The 25,661-nt window shown below is 41.4% G+C and overlaps 1 protein-coding gene across 2 annotated transcripts in view; it reads left to right on the top strand.

Annotated features, from left to right (window-relative positions):
* The first annotated feature begins 4,417 nt into the window (after nucleotides 1-4,417).
* The window catches only part of Chsy (Chondroitin sulfate synthase), an 85,074-nt gene continuing 63,830 nt past the window's right edge, over nucleotides 4,418-25,661 (top strand). For both annotated transcript variants that reach the window (XM_071697001.1, XM_071697002.1), the window contains exons 1-2: nucleotides 4,418-4,519; nucleotides 6,759-7,639. In XM_071697001.1, the coding sequence (XP_071553102.1) occupies nucleotides 6,764-7,639 (876 nt within the window). In that variant the 5' untranslated portion in view covers nucleotides 4,418-4,519; nucleotides 6,759-6,763. The remainder of the gene's footprint in view (nucleotides 4,520-6,758; nucleotides 7,640-25,661) is intronic.

Here is a 25,661-nt window from a genome sequence, read left to right as displayed (position 1 = left end):
CGTCTTTTGCGCGTACCATCATCAGCTCGCACTCGGCTGTTTTTTGTTAAGAAAAGGTTCTCCGTATACTGTCCAGCTCTGAATGGTAAACATAATAAGAGTCTTACTTTCTGACATTAATGTTTCTGTTGACAGAAAACCAATTCCAGACTGCAGGCTGTAACTCACAATGACAAGCGACCCTCCACTTCCTACTCACAATCAATCATTTCAAATATTATCAGTTATCAAACTGTCTGTGAAGTAGGTACAAAACATCACCTCAGTATTCACAGCTCTAATGTACCTACAAGCATCTACAAGTCATAATGGTCCCAGGAATAAATGAAACAACAACAACATAAAACAAAAGAGAAGAGGCACCCTCCTCCAGCGCCCAGGGATGGATGGCGTGGATCCAAGGTTATGATATGGAAAATACCACAATGAATCATACTTAGAAAATGTAAGAATGAAATACCTGAAGTACGACGGTTTGACCCTTCAACCATGACCCATGACGGTGTGACCCTTCAACCATGACCCATGACGGTGTGACCCTTCAACCATGACGGTGTGACCCATGACCCATGACGGTGTGACCCTTCAACCATGACCCATGACGGTGTGACCCTTCAACCATGACCCATGACGCTTGACCCTTCAACCATGACCCATGACGGTGTGACCCTTCAACCATGACCCATGACGGCTTGACCCTTCAACCATGACCCATGACGGTGTGACCCTTCAACCATGACCCATGACGCTGTGACCCTTCAACCATGACCGTGTGACCCTTCAACCATGACCCATGACGGTGTGACCCTTCAACCATGACCCATGACGGTGTGACCCTTCAACCATGACGTGTGACCCTTCAACCATGACCCATGACGCTTGACCCTTCAACCATGACCCATGACGCTTCACCCTTCAACCATGACCCATGACGCTTGACCCTTCAACCATGACCCATGACGGTGTGACCCTTCAACCATGACCCATGACTCTTGACCCTTCAACCATGACCCATGACGGTGTGACCCTTCAATCATGACCCATGACGCTTGACCCTTCAACCATGACCCATGACGGTGTGACCCTTCAACCATGACGGTGTGACCCTTCAACCATAACCCATAACGCTTGACCCTTCAACCATGGCCCATGACTCTTGACCCTTCAACCATGACCCATGACGCTTGACCCTTCAACCATGACCCATGACGCTTGACCCTTCAACCATGACCCAGGACGCTTGACCCTTCAACCATGATCCATGACGGTGTGACCCTTCAACCATGACCCATGACGGTGTGACCCTTCAACCATGACCCATGACGGTGTGACCCTTCAACCATGACCCATGACGCTTGACCCTTCAACCATGACCCATGACGCTTGACCCTTCAACCATGACCCATGACGCTTGACCCTTCAACCATGACCCATGACGGTGTGACCCTTCAACCATGACCCATGACGGTGTGACCCTTCAACCATGACCCATGACGGTGTGACCCTTCAACCATGACCCATGACGCTTGACCCTTCAACCATGACCCATGACGGTGTGACCCTTCAACCATGACCCATGACGGTGTGACCCTTCAACCATGACCCATGACGGTGTGACCCTTCAACCATGACCCATGACGGTGTGACCCTTCAACCATGACCCATGACGGTATGACCCTTCAACCATGACCCATGACGCTTGACCCTTCAACCATGACCCATGACGGTGTGACCCTTCAACCATGACCCATGACGGTGTGACCCTTCAATCATGACCCATGACGCTTGACCCTTCAACCATGGCCCATGACGGTGTGACCCTTCAACCATAACCCATGACGCTTGACCCTTCAACTATGACCCATGACTCTTGACCCTTCAACCATGACCCATGACGCTTGACCCTTCAACCATGACCCATGACGGCGTGACCCTTCAACCATGACGGTGTGACCCATGACCACGACGCTAAGACCTTCTGGTATGACAGCCCAAGAGCCTGCGACAGCCAACCCATTGTTTCAGTCTCTTAAAAGCCAGGTCAAACGTCATGCAAAAAGCCAGGTCAAACGTCATGCAAAAAGCCAGGTCAAACGTCATGCCACCTGACCTGAACCCTGCCGTTCTACACAGAGGAAACGACGACGAATGTAGTAATGACAGAAAATGGGAAGTGTATGGAAGCAGTGGCTGAGAGAAAATGGGAAGTGTATGGAAGCAGTGGCTGAGAGAAAATGGGAAGTGTCTGGAAGTAGTAATAGGAGAATATGAGAGATGTATGGAGGTAGTGATGGAAGAAAATGGGAAATGTAAGGAAGTAGGTATGGGAGAACATGGGAAGTGTACGGAAGTGATAATGGGAGAAAATGGAAAGTGCATCTAAGTTGTGACTGGAGAAAATATGACGTGTATGGAAGTTGTGGTGGGAGAAAATGGGCAGCGTATGGAAGTAGTAATGAGAGAAAATGAGAAGCATATGGATGTGGTGATAGGAAAAAAAAAAAAAAAAGGCAGGTGTATGAAAGTAGTGATGAAAGAAAAATGAGAAGTGGATGAAAGTAGTGATAGAAGAAAATGGGAAGTGTAAGGAATAAAGAAGATGTGCGAGGGAGGACTGACCGAGTCTCCTCCTTGCAGCATTATAGAGCAATGATTTGGAAGGGGGGGATGATGTATGGGTCTCGTGTGACCTCGCTCTAAGAACAGACCCAATCACATTAATAGTTTCATACGGAGTTCACACGTTAAAGTTAAATGAACTTTACGAACGTAAGCCCAACCCGAAAGAAATCAAGTCGAATTCATTGGATTACCAGAAACATTTCTTAGGCACGAAGAAAAACAACAATGTGATCAGTAAATACGATTAGCCACAATGTAAATGACTTTTACAGGATTTGAGACAATCGAGCAGGCGGAAATGGCGCACAAAATGAAACCTAAACACCACTGAAATTCAGCCTACAATGCCGGCTGCTGCTGAACACACAATTGACCACAGTTTCCATTACCTTCGTTTATAGACTTCCTAGTCGGCCAATATACAGTGACAATGTCAGGTACGAGAGTCTACAACGAGCAATGAATAAAAGACAAATGTAGAAAGTGATCTATAGGGACTTCAGCTTTGTTAAATATACTTTTTCACACTGTTACAGAGCCTAAGGGAAACTGATAGACTTTATCTAATTCTTGCCTCGTAGACGTTCTGAGTAACCTATAGCAGTGTTGGTTTTAAACTAAAAATCTTGCCTCGTAGACGTTCTTAGGAACCAATAGCAGTGTTGGTTTTAAACACCTTGCCTCCTAGACGTTCTTAGCAACCAATAGCAGTGTTGGTTTTAAAATCTTGCCTCTTAGACGTTCTTAGGAACCAATAGCAGTGTTGGTTTTAAACATCTTGCCTCCTAGACGTTCTTAGCAACCAATAGCAGTGTTGGTTTTAAACATCTTGCCTCGTAGACGTCCTTAGTAGCCAATAGCAGTGTTGGTTTTAAAAATCTTGCCTCGTAGACGTTCTTAGGAACCAATAGCAGTGTTGGTTTTAAAATCTTGCCTCTTAGACGTTCTTAGGAACCTATAGCAGTGTTGGTTTTAAAAATTTTGCCTCCTAGACGTTCTTAGGAACCAATAGCAGTGTTGGTTTTAAAAATTTTGCCTCCTAGACGTTCTTAGGAACCAATAGCAGTGTTGGTTTTAAATATTGCCTCCTAGACGTTCTTAGTAGCCAATAGCAGTGTTGGTTTTAAATCTTGCCTTCTAGACGTTCTTAGGAACCAATAGCAGTGTTGGTTTTAAATCTTGCCTCTTAGACGTTCTTAGTAGCCAATAGCAGTGTTGTTTAAATCTTGCCTTCTAGACGTTCTTAGGAACCAATAGCAGTGTTGGTTTTAAACATCTTGGTCAATATGACCATAGGATGGTTACGTTCGATGTTAATCTCAAAACTTTCTCCCCTAAAACCAGCATTATTACACTTAATCTTTAAAGCGGCCGATTTGAATGGGTTGCGCATCGCCTATCTCATCTTTGTTGGTTCATGCTCAGAGGATGAAGGTTGGACATAGTGTAAGCGTCGCTTTATGCACCAATAAGACATATTTGTTCCTACGCTCGACAGAAATGATAGAATCAACAATGGACCTGAATGCTCCTCCCCAAATAATCGCAAGAGCTGTTAAGACGCAGATAGAAATTCTAGAAGCTTAATATATAGGGTTTGTCTACTAAATAGATCACTACAAACCCATTTGTAAATATTCTCTGATCATATCGTGTGGATTTTTAATCTATGAATATATTAAGTACTCCTAAACAACATAGCATTTTAGAATTTTAATTTGGCGCCTCTAGTTATAGAAAATGGGATGTTGTGTTTACTGTTGAGTGCTACCCTCTGGCGGTCGCCTTGGCAACTGAGTAAACAAGAAGTGTCAGCGGCAGGTTAACGTTGGGTTGTGTGCTCTCTCTTATAATGGAATTACACGCTGGATTTTTGTGAATTAGCTGCCAGATGAAAGTGAGTTTGAAGTTATTACACATATACTTAACGCCCGCTGATACAAAGCAAGTATCATACTAGAATGGAAAAAAGTTGAAGCCATACACTTAGGAAGGGTATTTAACTAAGGTCTTCGAGATGGAGACAAGGTGACTGTAATTACTCTTTAAGTAGTTAGTGGACAGAGTTGTTGAAAAATTAATATACGAAAGCGAATGAGATATTTCGCATATAAGATTATACCACTGCTATATAAATAGCGTTATTGCACTTTCAAACAGACGTGTGATGTTTAAAGAAAAATGAAAGTAAATACAGTATTACCAGATACGTTTTCTTTGCTTCCTGATGAATGTTTAATGTAACAAAAAAGAAAATGTTCTGTATCATTGATAAAACTCTTCAATGTGTATAACGGTAAGGTACCAGTTGACTTATGCAACAGAAACAATTTTGGTTTATGAATGATCTTGTTTAGCATTGTTAGCGTAGCTGGTAATGAGTGATAGTGTTTTACATTGGTAATATATTTTAATAATGATAAAGGATTTGTATGTGGCATTTATGGATCTGGAGAAACCATATAATAAGGTTGATTGAGATGCTTTGTGGAAGGTCTTAAGAGTATACAGTGTGTGAGGAGAGCTGCTAGAAACACACCAAAGGGTGTATGCATATGTAGAAGAAGAAGAGAGAGCGAATGGTTCTAATTGAAATTTGGTCTGTGTGATGTCCCCATGGTTGTTTCATTTGTCTGTGGATGGGTTGGTGAGGGCGATATATGCGAGTATGTAGTCTGTAGGGGATGAAAGAGCGTAGGAAGTGAGCCAGTTGTTGTTTACTGATGATACAGCACTGAAGGCAGCTTCGAGTGTGAAACTGCAGAACTAGGTGACTGAGATTGGAAGGGTGAGTGAAAGGAGGCTGTTGAGAGTAAATGTGAACAAAAATAAGGCTATTAGGTTTAACAGGGTTGAGTGACAGGTTAATTGGGTGAGTTTAAATGCAGAAAAATTGGGGTAAGTGAAATGTTTTGAACACCTGGGAGTGGACATAGCAGCGAATGGAACCATGGAAGTGGAGGTAAGTCATAGGGTGGGTAAGGGGGCAAAGGTTCTGGGAGTACTGGAAAATGTGTGGAGATTGAACTTGTTATCTGGAAGGGCAAAAATGAGTATGTTTGAAGGTATAATAGTCCCTACATTATTATATGTATAAGAGAAATGTTCGGAGGAGGATGGGTGTGTTGGAAACAAAATGTTTCAGGACAGTATATGGTGTGAGGTGGTTTGATTAGGTAAGTATTGAAAGGGTGAGAGAGATGTGTGGTGATAAAAAGAGAGTGATTCATATAGCCGAGGAGGGTGCACTGAAATGGTTTGGACTTAGAAAGAGAATGAGTGAGAAGAGGTTGACAAAGAGGATATATGTGTCAGAAGTGGAGAAAAAAGGAGAACAGGGAGACCAAATTGGAGATGGAAGGATAGTGTGAAAAAGATTTTGAGTGATCAGGGCCTAAACATGCAGGAATGTGGAAGGCATCCATGGGATAGAGTGAATTGGAATGATCAGTTATACAGGATGTGATGAGCTGTTAATGGATTGAACCAGGGCATGTGAAGCTGCCAGGGTAAACCATGGAAAGGTTTTGGGGCCTGGTTTTGGGTAAGGCACTTTGGTTTTGGTGCATTACACATGACAGCTAGGGAATGGATGAGCGGATGTGGTCATTTCTTGTCTGTTCCTAGTACTACCTTGCTAATGCCGGAAACAACAGTTAAGTATAAGAAAAAATTGGTGAATGTGTTTGAAATGTTTGAAGATATGTTGTTTGTTTGAATAAGAAATGATAGGGTAAGGGATCAGCCAAGTGTAAATTATGTTTCACTGTGATTTAAGGGAGGGAGGGAAGATTATTGACCAGATAAGACAGTCTTGTCTGTTGGAGAACCCTATTGATAGGTGAAGAACCTGTCTACAGATTCCAGATATGGTAATTTGCATAAACTAAGCAGAGGAGTGATGATATGATTTTTTATTCCATTCCATTTTTTATGTAAATGGAAATATCCTTGAGTAAGAATGGGTGCATACCTATATTCTAGATTAACTGAAGTTTTAGGATTGTTGACTTTTCTCATCATATGGTACTTTGATGCTCATAGTATTGTATATTTTTAGCACCAGATTATTTGTACTTAAATTCATGAGTGAATTTTTTCATACTAACTTTTTTATTTTTACTTCATTTTTTCAGGGAAGATGAACCCATACCAGTACCGGGCACCTCCGACAGGGATTGAGCTTGTCCCCCGACCCCAAAAGATGAGACTCACAGTTCGAGCACTAAATGGTAGCATGGGATCTCACGGAAAGCATGGAACTTTTGGTCAATTACTTGCTATTATTGCAGGGATAATTTTTGGGGTTATACTTACGGCTGCTATTAGACAATTAATGTTAAAACCCCATATGTGTTTATCTGTAAGAAATAGGCCTATTTATGATGAAAAAAGTGAAGCTTTTAGAATAGTGGGATTTGACAGGAACAAAAATGTTCATAATAGTGCTAAAAATTTAATTTTTGTTGGTGTTATGACTGCAAATAAGTACCTTGATACTCGTGCCAAAGCAGTATATGAAACCTGGGGCAAGCAACTACCAGGAAAAATTGCCTTCTTTTCATCTGAAACATCAGTGACTGATGTTGACATACCGCTAATCAGATTAAGAGGTGTTGATGATTCTTATCCACCACAGAAAAAATCATTTATGATGATCAGATATATGGCTGAGCATTTCTCAAAACACTTTGAATTTTTTATGCGTGCTGATGATGATGTTTACATCCGACCTGAAAAATTAGAGCTCTTTTTGCGTTCAGTGAATAGCACAAAGCGTCAGTTCATTGGCCAGGCTGGCAGAGGTAATCAAGAAGAGCTTGGTCATCTGGCTCTTAAGAGTGATGAAAACTTCTGCATGGGAGGTCCTGGTGTTATAATGAGTCGCAGTACATTGATGCAAGTTGCTCCACATATTCGGGAGTGCCTCAGAAATCTAAGATCAACCCATGAAGATGTTGAAGTTGGAAGATGTGTGAGAAAATATGCGAAAATTCCCTGTACTTGGTCATATGAGGTGAGTACTACTACATCATTTCAGTATTTTGTGTTATTGTTTTGAGTTTTCATTAGAACAAGGTAGGCTATGAGTAACTCCACCTCCTTCCATAGTGTAAGATCTACAGCACTAATTTCTTGGTTTAATGTCTGTGTTATACAAGAAAACTCCACCTGGAGCTATAATTTGATAGCTTGGTATGATTTGTGCAAGTAGCACAAATGTTTTTCTATTATAATTTTGAGCCATACTTGATTTGTCTTACCATAGTTTTCACTGAAAGAGCTTTTACCATGTTACATTATGTCTTCTTTCAAAAGGACATTGTACTTAGTTGCTGCTTTTTATGATTTATGTTGAATATGATGACAAGAACACATGAGACGAGACCAGTATGTTTATGTTGATTTAAATATATCCAACAGAACATTGTTGAAAGTTCTTTGTTGGTACTTACTAACACACTTTTCGTTTCTGCGAGATGAGAGTAATGTCTTATAGTTGCATTTAAGTTAATTAGATCTTAATACTATACTCAGTCTGAAAATTAACTCACCTGTGTCCTCCTGCAAATCATAGGAACTAATCCATATCAGATGAAGATAGTCCTTGATGCTGATGTGGGCAGTGGGAATCATTTCTGTTATTTTGATTGTCATATGAAATCTCAAAGGCATAGCCGTTGCTCAGCTTGATTTACATCATCGCAGTACATTTACTGAATTTCACATGAGCTTAGAGTTTTTGATAAATTTCTTAGAATTAGCTTAAAAGAGTATGTTGCATGGAAATCAAAATTTGAAAAATATTTATATGTTACTACTGTAGAAAGATTGCAGACTAGTTTTTTGCCATTTATTCTTAAATTATTTAGATTTATAATGATAACTTTAGGAAGGAAAAGCAGATAACACCATTGAGAGCCACAAGATTAGATCTTCTTTAACAATTTACTTCATAGAGCCTACTTGATTTTACGTTTTTGGGTTACATCCTTCAGAATTCACTTACTCTTCCTATACTGTTTTCAAGGATATATATATTTTTACCATATCTATTTCTCCTGTTCATCTTATGACTTCTTGAACTACATCTTTGGTCTTGTTTCTCTTCCTTTATCACCTATTGTGTTTTTTACTGATACATGGTTCTTTATATTTTTCAAATACCTCTGTCTAAGAATATGGCATATTCACACTCAGTAAGTAGAGGTCAGTGAACACTTTTTCTCTTGTCTTTTCATCTCTTTATGTGTCATAATTGTTGAGCTTCTTCACCAGTAAGCTTTTGGTTGTTTTAGAATTCTGTCATTGTGCCATAAAAGCCACTTAACCTTTTTTCTTTTATCTGCCATCCTTCCATGACGTTATCAGTAATTCATGTACCATAAATTTGTGGTTGTATCAGTTGTTACCTTATGTTTCAAGTAAAAAAAAAAGTCCCCTCAAGTTTCTTTCCAGTTTTTGTTGTTCTCTTGTCTTCATGCTCCTAAACCTGGAAATATTGTTTTTATGTTGCACCATAGTACTTCCTAAAGTTGCTGTAAATTATATTACCATCATAGATACTTTCAGAATACCCAATTTTCCATACTGTATTCATAAGATGAATAACAGGAAGACATTTTTCTTCACCTTTCCCCTGTTACCTCTCAAACATTCATAGACTGAAGAACATTTATGGAAGGTCTTGGCTATCTAATACTGTGACTGTCACCACCATATTTGATTACGTATTTGTACAGAATGGGAAGTTTTTCACCCATGGAGGACAATCTGAATTTTCTTTACCAAAGATGAACTTCTGCCATTAGGCATGGCCAGCATATAGCATTCATTGCAGGAAGAGTTAGAGTAAAAAACACTGCTGTTTAAGGAACACGTTTATGAGAACATGTATAAGATGGAGAGAATGTTTGTCTCTTAGACTGAATGCTGCAACCAGTAACGATGTGAGGCAGAAAGGAAATACAGTAACCTAGGACAGGGAGGGGAACCTGACAGCCACTTTAATGCTGGATGACTGCACTGCCATCACTAATCCTCCCAATACCAATTAGTAACCAGTGGCAGTAGAGCTTCCTTGGTCAGTGATCGCCTGCCATCTTCTACCTTTGTATGCAGAAGTTGGTAGGATATTTATTAGTAAAGGAAATGGAAAGGTTTAGAATAAAAAGAAAAAGGGAATATGAAGTGGCCAAAGATCAGGACATATACAACTTAATGCAGGGAAATATAAAGAAACCAAGAGATCAGGACTCGTAGTACACTAACTCAGGGGAGTTTAAATGGAGATCAGAGAGCAGGACTTCTGATACACTAACTTGGAAATAAATGGGGTTCAGAGATCAGAACCCCTAATACACTAATTCAAGAGAATATATGGAAACCAGAGATCAGGACATGAACAATACTAATGCAGAGAGTGCCAAATATGAAAGTATCTACCATCCTGTCTGTGGTGAGATTTTGCCTCCGAACATGGTTTGTTACAGCGCTAATCAGTTGTTTGATAATATTTTCTGCTGCCTTGCACATGCATAATTGTCTGTTTTAAGCTTAACTGGAGATGTTGCTGCCATTTATTTAGTTTTTATGCAAATATTTTCCTCATAAATCTGATTAGGTTCTCCTCTGCCCATTTCTACAGTATATTTGATTCATGCTTTTTCAGTTTGTTGTACTGTGACTTCATTCTGGTCTCATCTGCAAAATACATTAGTACTTGCTCTGTTACTTCATTCTCTTAGGTACTGTTAGTACAGAAAATACATACTGTTCTGAGACAAATGCAGCCTTTTGGTACCCTTTGTAAAATATCATCTTGAGGGATAGTTGGTGTAAAATGCAAATGGAGTATTAGTCAATGGTAAACAGTTATCCTGGGAAATTTTTCACATGGCGGTAGGTAGATTATATCACAGAACCAGCAGCATGGACAGAATGTTATTGCACCACCATTCAACTTTGGAAATTTTCACCCTCACACTTTAATAGGGGAATAGTGATGTATAAGTCCAAGAAGTTAGGGGGTGATAACAAGTAGTGGTGATGTGAGGAGATGGAGTGAGTATTTTGAAGGTTTGTTAAATGTGTTTGATGATAGAGTGGCAGATATAGGGTGTTTTGGTGGTGGTGGTGTGCAAAGTGATTGGGTTGGGAGAATGATATGCGAAAGATGGAATCCGGCAAGGCAGCGGGTTTGGATGGTGTTGCAGCGGAATTTATTAAAAAGGGGGTGACTGTATTGTTGACTGGTTGGTAAGGTTGTTTATGTATGTATGACTCATGGTGAGGTGCCTGAGGATTGGCGGAATGCTTGCATAGTGCCATTGTACAAAGGCAAAGGGGATAAAAGTGAGTGCTCAAATTACAGAGGTATAAGTTTGTTAAGTATTCCTTGGAAATTATATGGGAGTGTATTGATTGAGAGGGTGAAGGCATGTACAGAGCATCAGATTGGGGAAGAGTAGTGTGGTTTCAGAAGTGGTAGAGGATGTGTGGATCAGGTGTTTGCTTTGAAGAATGTATTTGAGAAATACTTAGAAAAGCAAAGGGATTTGTATGTAGCATTTATGGACCTGGAGAGGGCATATGATAGAGTTGATAGAGATGCTATGTGGAAGGTATTAAGAATATATGGTGTGGTAGGCAAGTTGTTAGAAGCACTGAAAAGTTTTTATCGAGGATGTAAGGCATGTGTATGTGTAGGAAGAGAGGAAAGTGATTGGTTCTCAGTGAATGTTGGTTTGCGGCAGGGGTGTGTGATGTCTCCCTGGTTGTTTAATTTGTTTATGGAAGGGGTTGTTATGGAGGTGAAAGCAAGAGTTTTGGAAAGAGGGGCAAGTATGCAGTCTGTTGTGGGTGAGAGAGCTTGGGAAGTGAGTCAGTTGTTGTTCACTGATGATAGTGTTAGATGTGGGTGAGAAACTGCAGAAGCTTGTGACTGAGTTTGGTAAAGTGTGTGAAAGAAGAAAGCTGAGAGTAACTGTGAATAAGAGCAAGGTTATTAGGTACAGTAGGGTTAAGGAACAAGTCAATTGGGAGATAACTTTGAATGGAGAGAAACTGGAGGAAGTGAAGTGTTTTTGATATCTGGGAGTGGATTTGGCAGCGGATGTAACCATGGAAGCGGAAGTGAATCATAGGATGGGGGAGGGGGGCAAAAGTTCTGGGAGCGTTGAAAAATGTGTGGAAGCCGAGAACGTTATCTGGGAAAGCAAAAATGGGTATGTTTGAAGGAATAGTGGTTCCAGCAATGTTATATGGTTGCGAGGTGTGGCCTATAGATAGAGTTGTGTGGAGGAGGGTGGATGTGCTGGAAATGAGATGTTTAAGGACAATATGTGGTGTGAGGTGGTTTGATTGAGTAAGTAATGAAAGGGTAAGAGAGATGTGTGGTAATAAGAAGAGTGTGGTTAAGAGAGCAGAAGAGGGTGTTTTGAAATAGTTTGGTCACATGGAGAGAATGAGTGAGGAAAGATTGACAAAGAGGATATATGTGTCAGAGGTGGAGGGAACGAGGAGAAGTGGGGGACCAAATTGGAGGTGGAAAGATGGAGTGAAAAAGATTTTGAGTGATCGGGGCCTGAACTTTTCACTGCTTCTAACAACTTGCCTCCAGCACCATATATTCTTAATACCTTCCACAGAGCATCTCTATTAACTCTATCATATGTCTTCTAAGATCCATAAATGCTGCATACAAATCCATTTGCTTTTCTAAGTATTTATCACAAACATTCTTCAAAGCAAACTACTGATCCACACATCCTATACCACTTCTGAAACCACACTGCTCCCCCAATCTGATACTATGTACATGCCTTCACTCTCTCAATCAATACCCTCCCATATAATTTCCAAGGAATACTCGATAAACTTATACCTCTGTAATTTGAGCTCTCACTTTTATCCCCTTTGCCTTTGTACAATGGCACTATGCAAGCATTCCGCCAATCCTCAGGCACCTCACAGTGAGTCATACATACATTAAATAACCTTACCAATCAGTCAACAATACAGTCACCCCCTTTTTTAATAAATTCCGCTGCAATACCATCCAAACACACCGCCTTGCCAGCTTTCATCTTCTGCAAAGCTTTTACTACCTCTTCTCTGTTTACCAAATCATTCTCCCTAACCCTCTCACTTTGCACACCACCTCAACCAAAACACCCTATATCTGCCACTCTATCATCAAACACATTCAACAAACCTTCAAAATACTCACTCCATCTACCTCTCACATCACCACTACTTGTTATCACCTCCCCATTAGCCCCCTTCACTGATGATCCCATTTGTTCCCTTGTCTTACGCACCTTATGTACCTCCTTTCAAGTCATCTTTTTATTCTCCCTAAAATTTAATGATACTCTCTCATTTGCCCTCTTTTTCACCTCTTGCACCCTTCTCTTGAACTCCTGCCTCTTTCTTTTATACACCTCCATCATTTGCACTATTTCCCTGCAAAGATTGTCCAAATGTCTCTCTCTTCTCTTTGACTAATAATCTTACTTCTTCATCCCACCACTCACTACCCTTTCTAATCTGCCCACTTCCCACGCATCTCATGCCACAAGCATCTTTTGCGCAAGCTATCAATGCTTCCCTAAATACATCCCATTCCTCCCCAACTCCCCTTACCTCCTTTGTTCTCACCTTTTTCCATTTTGTGCTCAGTCTCTCCTGGTACTTCCACACACAAGTCTCCTTCCCAAGCTCACTTACTCTCACCACTCTCTTCACCCCAGCATTCTCACTTCTTTTCTGAAAACCTCTTCAAATCTTCACCTTCGCCTCCACAAGATAATGATCAGACATATTTCCAGTTGCACCTCTCAGCACATTAACATCCAAAAGTCTCTCTTTCACGCGCCTATCAATTAACACGCAATCCAATAACGCTCTCTGGCCATCTCTCCTACTTACATACGTATACTTATGTATATCTCTCTTTTTAAACCAGGTATTCCCAATCACCAGTCCTTTTTCAGCACATAAATCTACAAGCTCTTCACCATTTCCATTTACAACACTGAACACCCCATGTACACCAATTATTCCCTCAACTGCCACATTACTCACCTTTGCATTCAAATTACCCATCACTATAACCTTGTCTCGTGCATCAAAACTACTAACACACTCACTCAGCTGCCCCCAAAACACTTGCCTCTCATGATCTTTCTTCTCATGCCCAGGTGCATATGCACCAATAATCACCCATCTCTCTCCATCAACTTTCAGTTTTAACCATATGAATCTAGAGTTTACTTTCTTACACTCTATCACATACTCCCACCACTCCTGTTTCAGTAGTGCCGCTCCTTCCCTTGCTCTTGTCCTCTCACTAACCCCTGACTTTACTCCCAAGACATTCCCAAACCACTCTTCCCCTTTACCCTTGAGCTTCATTTCACTCAGAGCCAAAACATCCAAGTTCCTTTCCTCAAACATACTACTATCTCTCTATTTTTCTCATCTTGGTTACATCTACACACATTTAGACACCATAATCTGAGCCTTTGAGGAGGATGAGCACTCCCTGTGTGACTCCTTCTTCTGTTTCCCCTTTTAGAAAGTTAAGATACAAGGAGGGGAGGGTTTCTAGCCCCCCACTCCCGTCCCCTTTAGTCGCCTTCTATGACAAATGAGGAATGCATGGGAAGTATTCATTCTCCCCTCAAAAGATTAACATCAAAACTTGCTGTCATGTATTTAGGAAGACTGAGAAACTTAAACACAAACTGGGGTTCAATGGTAGGGAGAAAAGCAAGTAATACTTAAAAGAAAATCGAGAAACACACACACACACATGTGCATTTAATGAGGCAAGAGGATGGAACAGCCCTATCAATGTCACAGAAAGTTGAGGAAATCTTAAAATAGATAATGTGTACAAATGCAGATGGACCAGTAACAAATGAAAGAGCTTGAATTCAAGGATTGAAATTGGGAAATGGAGAAACTACATAAGTGAGAGACTATGTTTTCAGTGAAAGGATTTCATGGGTAATTAATCTTTTTGATTTCTATGAGAGATTTACCTCCATTTTAGATAAACAAAAGGCTTGATGGATTGTCTTTCTTTGGATTGCCAATAACATAAGACACTTTACAATATAGGAGGTTGATAAAGAAGCTGGATCTTCAGGAAGGAATGAGGGGAAGACTGTTTCGATGCATAATCTAAATGGTGTGCCACAGGAGTTTGATCTGGGACCATTGCTCTTGTAGATGCATGTGAATGACTTGCCAGAGGAATTGGACTCCTACCCGAATAGTATTTAGCAGGAGATACGGTGCAGGACTCTGCATGAGAAAGAACTGGGAGTCAACATCATCACTAACTCATTACCAGAGTCCTATATTAGGAGAAAGTAAAGGTGACCAATTGTCTGCTGGCAAGTATTAGAATGACAGTCAAGTATATTCTTAAGGATATATTCTGGAAGCTGTTCGCATTTTATGCCAAAACTAGAATATGCTTCTCAGGTATGATTACATAAAGAAGTTCAAATAACTTGAAGAAATTATTCAAAGGAGGGCATCAAAGACTACTGGAATGTAAGCTTAGTACAGAAGAAATTATTCAAAGGAGGGCATCAAAGACTACTGGAATGTAAGGCTTAGTTACAGGAAAAGGTTATGAGGTCTTAAATCTGTGCACAGTGGAAGAGGAATGAGTGAATGGTGACCTGATGACAGCTTTCAAGTTTTGTACCATTTGATCACGTTAACAGTGAACTAGGCTTAGAAAGATGCAGGGTTAGAGCAAGCAGGGTTATAAATTGAAATTAAGCAAGAAACTGGACAGAAAAGTTATCAAGAAGCATTTATATAGTACGAAAGTACCTTTGTGGACAAATGAAATAAAGTGGATGGTGAACTTGTCAATGTGGACAGCATGTAAAAGTTAAAAAAAAAAATATTTGATGAGAGAAGTTAAAGAGGTGGAGCCCCCCCACGAGTTTAAAAGTCCTTCCCAGTACGGTACAACTAGACACACACACACACACACACGTGGCAGGGTAGGTGGGTAGTGGTGACTGGGGCACTGTGTGAGACGACCAGCGCTCCCACGCCACGTCACCAAACGGGACACGAAAGTTGATCTGGGAACTTTAGGACACCACCCTCGACCTTCTCCCCGGAGGCTTGTAACCCCACCCACGGGGCACCCCCTCGTGCAGTACCCCTCTGGCATGCTTCCCTGAGGCCTCGCATGCCCCCCCCAACCCCCACTGAATCCAATGCTCCCCTAGCCCCCCACCTCCCCAGCTGATGAGGGAGAGAAAGGCTGTTTCTGCAACTTTCTCCACCCTTGGCCTTCGCCAGCCTTGATAAGGAAATACATAAATCTTTCTTGAGAAAGAAAAAATCGTGTGTTTGGCAACAAATGCCGTTAGTCGCTGGTGTTATGCTAGGGATGGGTAAACCTGCATTACGAAATGCAAATATTAAATTGATACTAACTGTTAATGAAAGATTTGGGGTGGGGAGGGGAAATGCTGCCATTAGAATTAACAAATGATGTGTATGAATATGTTTGTGAGTGTAGGCACAAAGGTTTTATATTAAATCCAAGTAGACACTTAATCATTACATCGGTACAGAGCCAGTACATTATATTATTACAGTCTTCATACATTAGTCATTCAGTTTACATTATTGCAGTGTCTTCATACATTAGAATCATTCAGTCACTGCCAAGAGTGGATACAGTCTTAAAAATTTCAGGTATCTTTGCATAACACGTGAAACACGATCCCCGATGCGTTCAGTTGGACGTCCACTAATAAGATCTTTATATATCCAAAATTGACCAGTTTGCTATAAAGTATGACCCAATTTGGGTCGCATGTCCGTTGTATATTTTTTAAATACCTCCCTCGTTTTCCATAGGTACTTAAAAGGTAGACTTTGACCAAATTATAGTTTGTCTCTTACGATCTCTTCACGCGATTTCCCAGTAAACTGGTTGTAAGTTTAAACTCATGGACTTATGCCACAGTTGTTGTAACCTGTCAGTATTATAGTAGTCACATGTTTCAGTCTCTGCCATTTTAATTTTTCCAGAGTTGAATTTTATTAACAATTCGTCTGAACACATTTACATTTTGTTTCTTAGGTGTGTGTTTGTGAGAGTTTTTGTTTATATATGATTTTGCATTCGTCTTTAGTGTACAGAATGTCTTAAGGTTGTGTGTATATTAATTTAGATAATTATTACAAGTTTACCTTTCCCTCGTTACCTGCAGATATAACTCTCACCTGGCTTGACCTTTAACACCAGATCACTGGGGCTTTGGTTTGACCTTTGCCCTCTTATTGTTCCCCTAGTCCTAGTTGGTCATTTGAATATTTAGATTTCTATTTCCAATTTGTCTTCTGTCATTGACGCTAAAATTCCGCTCCTTTTGTATTTTTCAGAATTACCTTATCGTAAGGAACTTCCCCCAAATTTTCAGTAGTGATGCTAAATGGGTTAAACCCGTTTATTTCATAATTAGCATAAATTGTTTACTGTTAGTGGAAGTCATTGTATTCTGAGCAGTGTTGTAAGAGTTGACTGGATTTCAGATCCGGCAGAGGAACCTGACCTCGCCCACTTCACAACCTGATGATGGAGACAGAAGGAAGGTTTATATATATATATATATATATATATATATATATATATATATATATATATATATATATATATATATATACTTGCCCCTCTTTCCAAAACTCTTGCATTCACCTCCCTAACAACCCAATCCATAAACAAATTAAACAACCATGGAGACATCACACACCCTTGCCGCAAACCTACATTCACTGAGAACCAATCACTTTCCTCTCTTCCTACACGTACACATGCCTTACATCCTCGATAAAAACTTTTCACTGCTTCTAACAACTTGCCTCCCACACCATATATTCTTAATACCTTCCACAGAGCATCTCTATCAACTCTATCATATGCCTTCTCCAGATCCATAAATGCTACATACAAATCCATTTGCTTTTCTAAGTATTTCTCACATACATTCTTCAAAGCAAACACCTGATCCACACATCCTTTACCACTTCTGAAACCACACTGCTCTTCCCCAATCTGATGCTCTGTACATGCCTTCACCCTCTCAATCAATACCCTCCCATATAATTTACCAGGAATACTCAACAAACTTATACCTCTGTAATTTGAGCACTCACTCTTATCCCCTTTGCCTTTGTAAAATGGCACTATGCACGCATTCCGCCAATCCTCAGGCACCTCACCATGAGTCATACATACATTAAATAACCTTACCAACCAGTCAACAATACAGTCACCCCCTTTTTTAATAAATTCCACTGCAATACCATCCAAACCTGCTGCCTTGCCGGCTTTCATCTTCCGCAAAGCTTTTACTACCTCTTCTCTGTTTACCAAATCATTTTCCCTAACCCTCTCACTTTGCACACCACCTCGACCAAAACACCCTATATCTGCCACTCTATCATCAAACACATTCAACAAACCTTCAAAATACTCACTCCATCTCCTTCTCACATCACCACTACTTGTTATCACCTCCCCATTTGCGCCCTTCAATGAAGTTCCCATTTGCTCCCTTGTCTTACGCACTTTATTTACCTCCTTCCAGAGCATCTTTTTATTTATTTATATTTATTATACTTTGTCGCTGTCTCCCGCGTTTGCGAGGTAGCGCAAGGAAACAGACGAAAGAAATGGCCCAACCCCCCCCCCCCCATGCACATGTATATACATACGTCCACACACGCAAATATACATACCTACACAGCTTTCCATGGTTTACCCCAGACGCTTCACATGCCCTGCTTCAATCCACTGACAGCACGTCAACCCCGGTATACCACATCGCTCCAATTCACTCTATTCCTTGCCCTCCTTTCACCCTCCTGCATGTTCAGGCCCCGATCACACAAAATCTTTTTCACTCCATCTTTCCACCTCCAATTTGGTCTCGCTCTTCTCCTTGTTCCCTCCACCTCCGACACATATATTCTCTTGGTCAATCTTTCCTCACTCATCCTCTCCATGTGCCCAAACCATTTCAAAACACCCTCTTCTGCTCTCTCAACCACGCTCTTTTTATTTCCACACATCTCTCTTACCCTTGCGTTACTCACTCGATCAAACCACCTCACACCACACTTTGTCCTCAAACATCTCATTTCCAGCACATCCATCCTCCTGCGCACAACTCTATCCATAGCCCACGCCTCGCAACCATACAACATTGTTGGAACCACTATTCCTTCAAACATACCCATATTTGCTTTCCGAGATAATGTTCTCGACTTCCACACATTCTTCAAGGCCCCCAGGATTTTCGCCCCCTCCCCCACCCTATGATCCACTTCCGCTTCCATGGTTCCATCCGCTGCCAGATCCACTCCCAGATATCTAAAACACTTCACTTCCTCCAGTTTTTCTCCATTCAAACTCACCTCCCAATTGACTTGACCCTCAACCCTACTGTACCTAATAACCTTGCTCTTATTCACATTTACTCTTAACTTTCTTCTTCCACACACTTTTCCAAACTCAGTCACCAGCTTCTGCAGTTTCTCACATGAATCAGCCACCAGCGCTGTATCATCAGCGAACAACAACTGACTCACTTCCCAAGCTCTCTCATCCCCAACAGACTTCATACTTGCCCCTCTTTCCAAAACTCTTGCATTTACCTCCCTAACAACCCCATCCATAAACAAATTAAACAACCATGGAGACATCACACACCCCTGCCGCAAACCTACATTCACTGAGAACCAATCACTTTCCTCTCTTCCTACACGTACACATGCCTTACATCCTCGATAAAAACTTTTCACTGCTTCTAACAACTTGCCTCCCACACCATATATTCTTAATACCTTCCACAGAGCATCTCTATCAACTCTATCATATGCCTTCTCCAGATCCATAAATGCTACATACAAATCCATTTGCTTTTCTAAGTATTTCTCACATACATTCTTCAAAGCAAACACCTGATCCACACATCCTCTACCACTTCTGAAACCACACTGCTCTTCCCCAATCTGATGCTCTGTACATGCCTTCACCCTCTCAATCAATACCCTCCCATATCATTTACCAGGAATACTCAACAGACTTATACCTCTGTAATTTGAGCACTCACTCTTATCCCCTTTGCCTTTGTACAATGGCACTATGCACGCATTCCGCCAATCCTCAGGCACCTCACCATGAGTCATACATACATTGAATAACCTTACCAACCAGTCAACAATACAGTCACCCCCTTTTTTAATAAATTCCACTGCAATACCATCCAAACCCGCTGCCTTGCCGGCTTTCATCTTCCGCAAAGCTTTCACTACCTCTTCTCTGTTTACCAAATCTTTTTATTCTCCCTAAAATTTAATGATACTCTCTCACCCCAACTCTCATTTGCCCTTTTTTTTTCACCTCTTGCACCTTTCTCTTGACCTCCTGTCTCTTTCTTTTATACATCTCCCACTCAGTTGCATTTATTCCCTGCAAAAATCGTCCAAATGCCTTTCTCTTCTCTTTCACTAATACTCTTACTTCTTCATCCCACCACTCACTACCCTTTCTAATCAACCCATCTCCCACTCTTCTCATGCCACAAGCATCTTTTGCGCAATCCAAAGTATGAAGTCTGTTGGGGATGAGAGAGCTTGGGAAGTGAGTCAGTTGTTGTTCGCTGATGATACAGCGCTGGTGGCTGATTCATGTGAGAAACTGCAGAAGCTGGTGACTGAGTTTGGTAAAGTGTGTGAAAGAAGAAAGTTAAGAGTAAATGTGAATAAGAGCAAGGTTATTAGGTACAGTAGGGTTGAGGGTCAAGTCAATTGGGAGGTGAGTTTGAATGGAGAAAAACTGGAGGAAGTGAAGTGTTTTAGATATCTGGGAGTGGATCTGGCAGCGGATGGAACCACGGAAGCGGAAGTGGATCGTAGGGTGGGGGAGGGGGCGAAAATTCTGGGAGCCTTGAAGAATGTGTGGAAGTCGAGAACATTATCTCGGAAAGCAAAAATGGGTATGTTTGAAGGAATAGTGCTTCCAACAATGCTGTATGGTTGCGAGGCGTGGGCTATGGATAGAGTGGTGCGCAGGAGGATGGATGTGCTGGAAATGAGGTGTTTGAGGACAATGTGTGGTGTGAGGTGGTTTGATCGAGTAAGTAACGTAAGGGTAAGAGAGATGTGTGGAAATAAAAAGAGCGTGGTTGAGAGAGCAGAAGAGGGTGTTTTGAAATGGTTTGGTCACATGGAGAGAATGAGTGAGGAAAGATTGATCAAGAGGATATATGTGTCGGAGGTGGAGGGAACGAGGAGAAGAGGGAGACCAAATTGGAGGTGGAAAGATGGAGTGAAAAAGATTTTGTGTGATCGGGGCCTGAACATGCAGGAGGGTGAAAGGAGGGCAAGGAATAGAGTGAATTGGATCGATGTGGTATACCGGGGTTGACGTGCTGTCAGTGGATTGAATCAGGGCATGTGAAGCGTCTGGGGTAAACCATGGAAAGCTGTGTAGGTATGTATATTTGCGTGTGTGGACGTATGTATATACATGTGTATGGGGGTGGGTTGGGCCATTTCTTTCGTCTGTTTCATTGCGCTACCTCGCAAACGCGGGAGACAGCGACAAAGCAAAAGAAAAAAAAATATATATATATATATATATATATATATATATATATATATATATATATATATTATTGACTGGTTGGTAAGGTTATTTAATGTATGTATGACTCATGGTGAGGTGCCTGAGGATTGGCGGAATGCGTGCATAGTGCCATTGTACAAAGGCAAAGGGGATAAGAGTGAGTGCTCAAATTACAGAGGTATAAGTTTGTTGAGTATTCCTGGTAAATTATATGGGAGGGTATTGATTGAGAGGGTGAAGGCATGTACAGAGCATCAGATTGGGGAAGAGCAGTGTGGTTTCAGAAGTGGTAGAGGATGTGTGGATCAAGTGTTTGTTTTGAAGAATGTATGTGAGAAATACTTAGAAAAGCAAATGGATTTGTATGTAGCATTTATGGATCTGGAGAAGGCATATGATAGAGTTGATAGAGATGCTCTGTGGAAGGTATTAAGAATATATGGTGTGGGAGGCAAGTTGTTAGAAGCAGTGAAAAGTTTTTATCGAGGATGTAAGGCATGTGTACGTGTAGGAAGAGAGGAAAGTGATTGGTTCTCAGTGAATGTAGGTTTGCGGCAGGGGTGTGTGATGTCTCCATGGTTGTTTAATTTGTTTATGGATGGGGTTGTTAGGGAGGTGAATGCAAGAGTTTTGGAAAGAGGGGCAAGTATGAAGTCTGTTGGGGATGAGAAAGCTTGGGAAGTGAGTCAGTTGTTGTTCGCTGATGATACAGCGCTGGTAGCTGATTCATGTGAGAAACTGCAGAAGCTGTGACTGAGTTTGGTAAAGTGTGTGAAAGAACAAAGTTAAGAGTAAATGTGAATAAGCAAAGTAATTAGGTACAGTAGGGTTGAGGGTCAAGTCAATTGGGAGATAAGTTTGAATGGAGAAAAACTGGAGGAAGTAAAGTGTTTTAGATATCTGGGAGTGGATCTGGCAGCGGATGGAACCATGGAAGCGGAAGTGGATCATAGGGTGGGGGAGGGGGCGAAAATCCTGGTAGCCTTGAAGAATGTGTGGAAGTCGAGAACATTATCTCGGAAAGCAAAAATGGGTATGTTTGAAGGAATAGTGGTTCCAACAATTTTGTATGGTTGCAAGGCGTGGGCTATGGATAGAGTTGTGCGCAGGAGGATGGATGTGCTGGAAATGAGATGTTTGAGGACAATGTGTGGTGTGAGGTAGTTTGATCGAGTAAGTAGTGTAAGGGTAAGAGAGATGTGTGGAAATAAAAAGAGCATGGTTGAGAGAGCAGAAGAGGGTGTTTTGAAATGGTTTGGGCACATGGAGAGAATGAGTGAGGAAAGATTGACCAAGAGGATATATGTGTCGGAGATGGAGGGAACGAGGAGAAGTGGGAGACCAAATTGGAGGTGGAAAGATGGAGTGAAAAAGATTTTGTGTGATCGGGGCCTGAACATGCAGGAGGGTGAAAGGAGGGCAAGGAATAGAGTGAATTGGATCGATGTGGTATACCGGGGCTGACGTGCTGTCAGTGGATTGAATCAGGGCATGTGAAGCGTCTGGGGTAAACCATGGAAAGCTGTGTAGGTATGTATATTTGCGTGTGTGGACGTATGTATATACATGTGTATGGGGGTGGGTTGGGCCATTTCTTTCGTCTGTTTCCTTGCGCTACCTCGCAAACGCGGGAGACAGCGACAAAGCAAAAAAAGAAGAAAAAAAAAAAAAAAAATATATATATATATATATATATATATATATATATATATATATATATATATATATATATATATATATATATGTATATATTTATATTTATTATGCTTTGTTGCTGTCTCCCGCGTTAGCGAGGTAGCGCAAGGAAACAGACGAAAGAATGGCCCAACCCACCCACATACACATGTATATACATACACATCCACACACGCACATATACATACCTATACATCTCAACGTATACATATATATACACACACAGACTTATACATATATACACATGTACATAATTCATACTGTCTGCCTTTATTCATTCCCATCGCCACCCCGCCACACATGAAAATAACAACCCCCTCCCCCCAAATGTGCGCGAGGTAGCGCGAAGAAAAGACAACAAAGTCCACTTTCGTTCACTTTCAGTCTCTAGCTGTCATGTAATAATGCACCGAAACCACAGCTCCTTTTCCACATCCAGGCCCCACAGAACTTTCCATGGTTTACCCCAGACGCTTCACATGCCCTGGTTCAGTCCATTGACAGCACGTCGACCCCGTATACCCCGGTATACCACATCGTTCCAGTTCACCCTATTCCTTGCTCGCCTTTCACCCTCCTGCATGTTCAGGCCCCAATCACTCAAAATCTTTTTCACTCCATCTTTCCACCTCCAATTTGGTCTCCCACTTCTCCTCGTTCCCTCCACCTCTGACACATATATCCTCTTGGTCAATCTTTCCTCACTCATTCTCTCCATGTGACCAAACCATTTCAACACACCCTCTTCTGCTCTCTCAACCACACTCTTTTTATTACCACACATCTCTCTTACCCTTGCATTACTTACTCGATCAAAACATCTCACATATTGTCCTCAAACATCTCATTTCCAGCACATCCACCCTCTTCCGCACAACTCTATCCATAGCCCACGCCTCGCAACCATATAACATTGTTGGAACCACTATTCCTTCAAACATACCCATTTCTGCTTTCCGAGATAATGTTCTCGACTTCCACACATTCTTCAACGCTCCCAGAATTTTCGCCCCCTCCCCCACCCTATGATTCACTTCCGCTTCCATGGTTCCATCCTCTGCCAAATCCACTCCCAGATATCTAAAACACTTCACTTCCTCCAGTTTTTCTCCATTCAAACTTACCTCCCAATTGACTTATCCCTCAACCCTACTGTACCTAATAACCTTGCTCTTTTTCGCATTTACTCTCAACTTTCTTCTTTCACACACTTTACCAAACTCAGTCACCAGCTTCTGCGGTTTCTCTTACGAATCAGCCACCAGCGCGTTATCATCAGCGAACAACAACTGACTCACTTCCCAAGATCTCTCACTCACAACAGACTGCATACTTGCCCCTCTTTCCAAAACTCTTGCATTCACCTCCCTAACAACCCCATCCATAAACAAATTAAACAACCATGGAGACATCACACACCCCTGCCGCAAACCTACATTCACTGAAAACCAATCTTTTTCCTCTCTTCCTACACGTACACATGCCTTACATCCTCGATAAAAACTTTTCACTGCTTCTAACAACTTGCCTCCCTCACCATATATTCTAGATACCTTCCACAGAGCATCTCTATCAACTCTATCATATGCCTTCTCCAGATCCATAAATGCTACATACAAATCCATTTGCTTTTCTAAGCATTTCTCACGTACATTTTTCAAAGCAAACACCTGATCCACATATCCTCTACCACTTCTGAAACCACACTGCTCTTCCCCAATCTGATGCTCTGTACATGCCTTCACCCTCTCAATCAATACCCTCCGACATAATTTGCCAGGAATACTCAACAAACTTATGCCTATGTAATTTGAGCACTCACTTTTACCTCCTTTACCTTTGTACAATGGCACTATGCAAGCATTCCGCCAATCCTCAGGCGCCTAACCATGATTCATACATACATTAAATAACCTTACCAACCAGTCAACAATACAGTCACCCCCTTTTTTAACAAATTCCACTGCAATACCATCCAAACCCACTGCCTTGCCGGCTTTCATCTTCCGCAAAGCTTTTACTACCTCTTCTCAGTTTACTAAATCATTTTCCCTAACCCTCTCACTTTGCACATCACCTCGACCAAAACATCCTATATCTGCCACTCTATCATCTAACACATTCAACAAACCTTCAAAATACTCACTCCATCTCCTTCTCATCACTACTACTTGTTATCACCTCCCCATTAGCCCCCTTCACTGAAGTTCCCATTTCTTCCCTATTCTTACGCACTTTACTTACCTCCTTCCAAAACGTCTTTTTATTCTCCCTAAAATTTGATGATACTCTCTCACCCCAACTCTCATTTGCCCTCTTTTTCACCTCTTGCACTCTTCTCTTGACCTCCTGCCTCTTTCTTTTATACATCTCCCACTCATTTGCATTATTTCCCTGCAAAAAAATCGTCCAAATGCCTCTCTCTTCTCTTTCACTGATAATCTTACTTCTTCATCCCACCACTCACTACCCTTTCTAATCTGCCCATCTCCCACGCTTCTCATGCCACAAGCATCTTTTGCACAAGCCATCAGTGCTTCCCTAAATACATCCCATTCATCCCCCACTCCCCTTACCTCCTCTGTGCTCAGTCTTTCCTGGTACTTCCTCACATAAGTCTCCTTCCCTAGTTCACATACTCTCACAACTCTTTTCACCC

This window comes from Panulirus ornatus, chromosome 62 (assembly GCF_036320965.1).
Source record: "Panulirus ornatus isolate Po-2019 chromosome 62, ASM3632096v1, whole genome shotgun sequence".
In the NCBI taxonomy this organism is placed as follows: Eukaryota; Metazoa; Arthropoda; class Malacostraca; order Decapoda; family Palinuridae; genus Panulirus; species Panulirus ornatus.
This window is presented reverse-complemented; position numbering and strand designations above follow the sequence as displayed.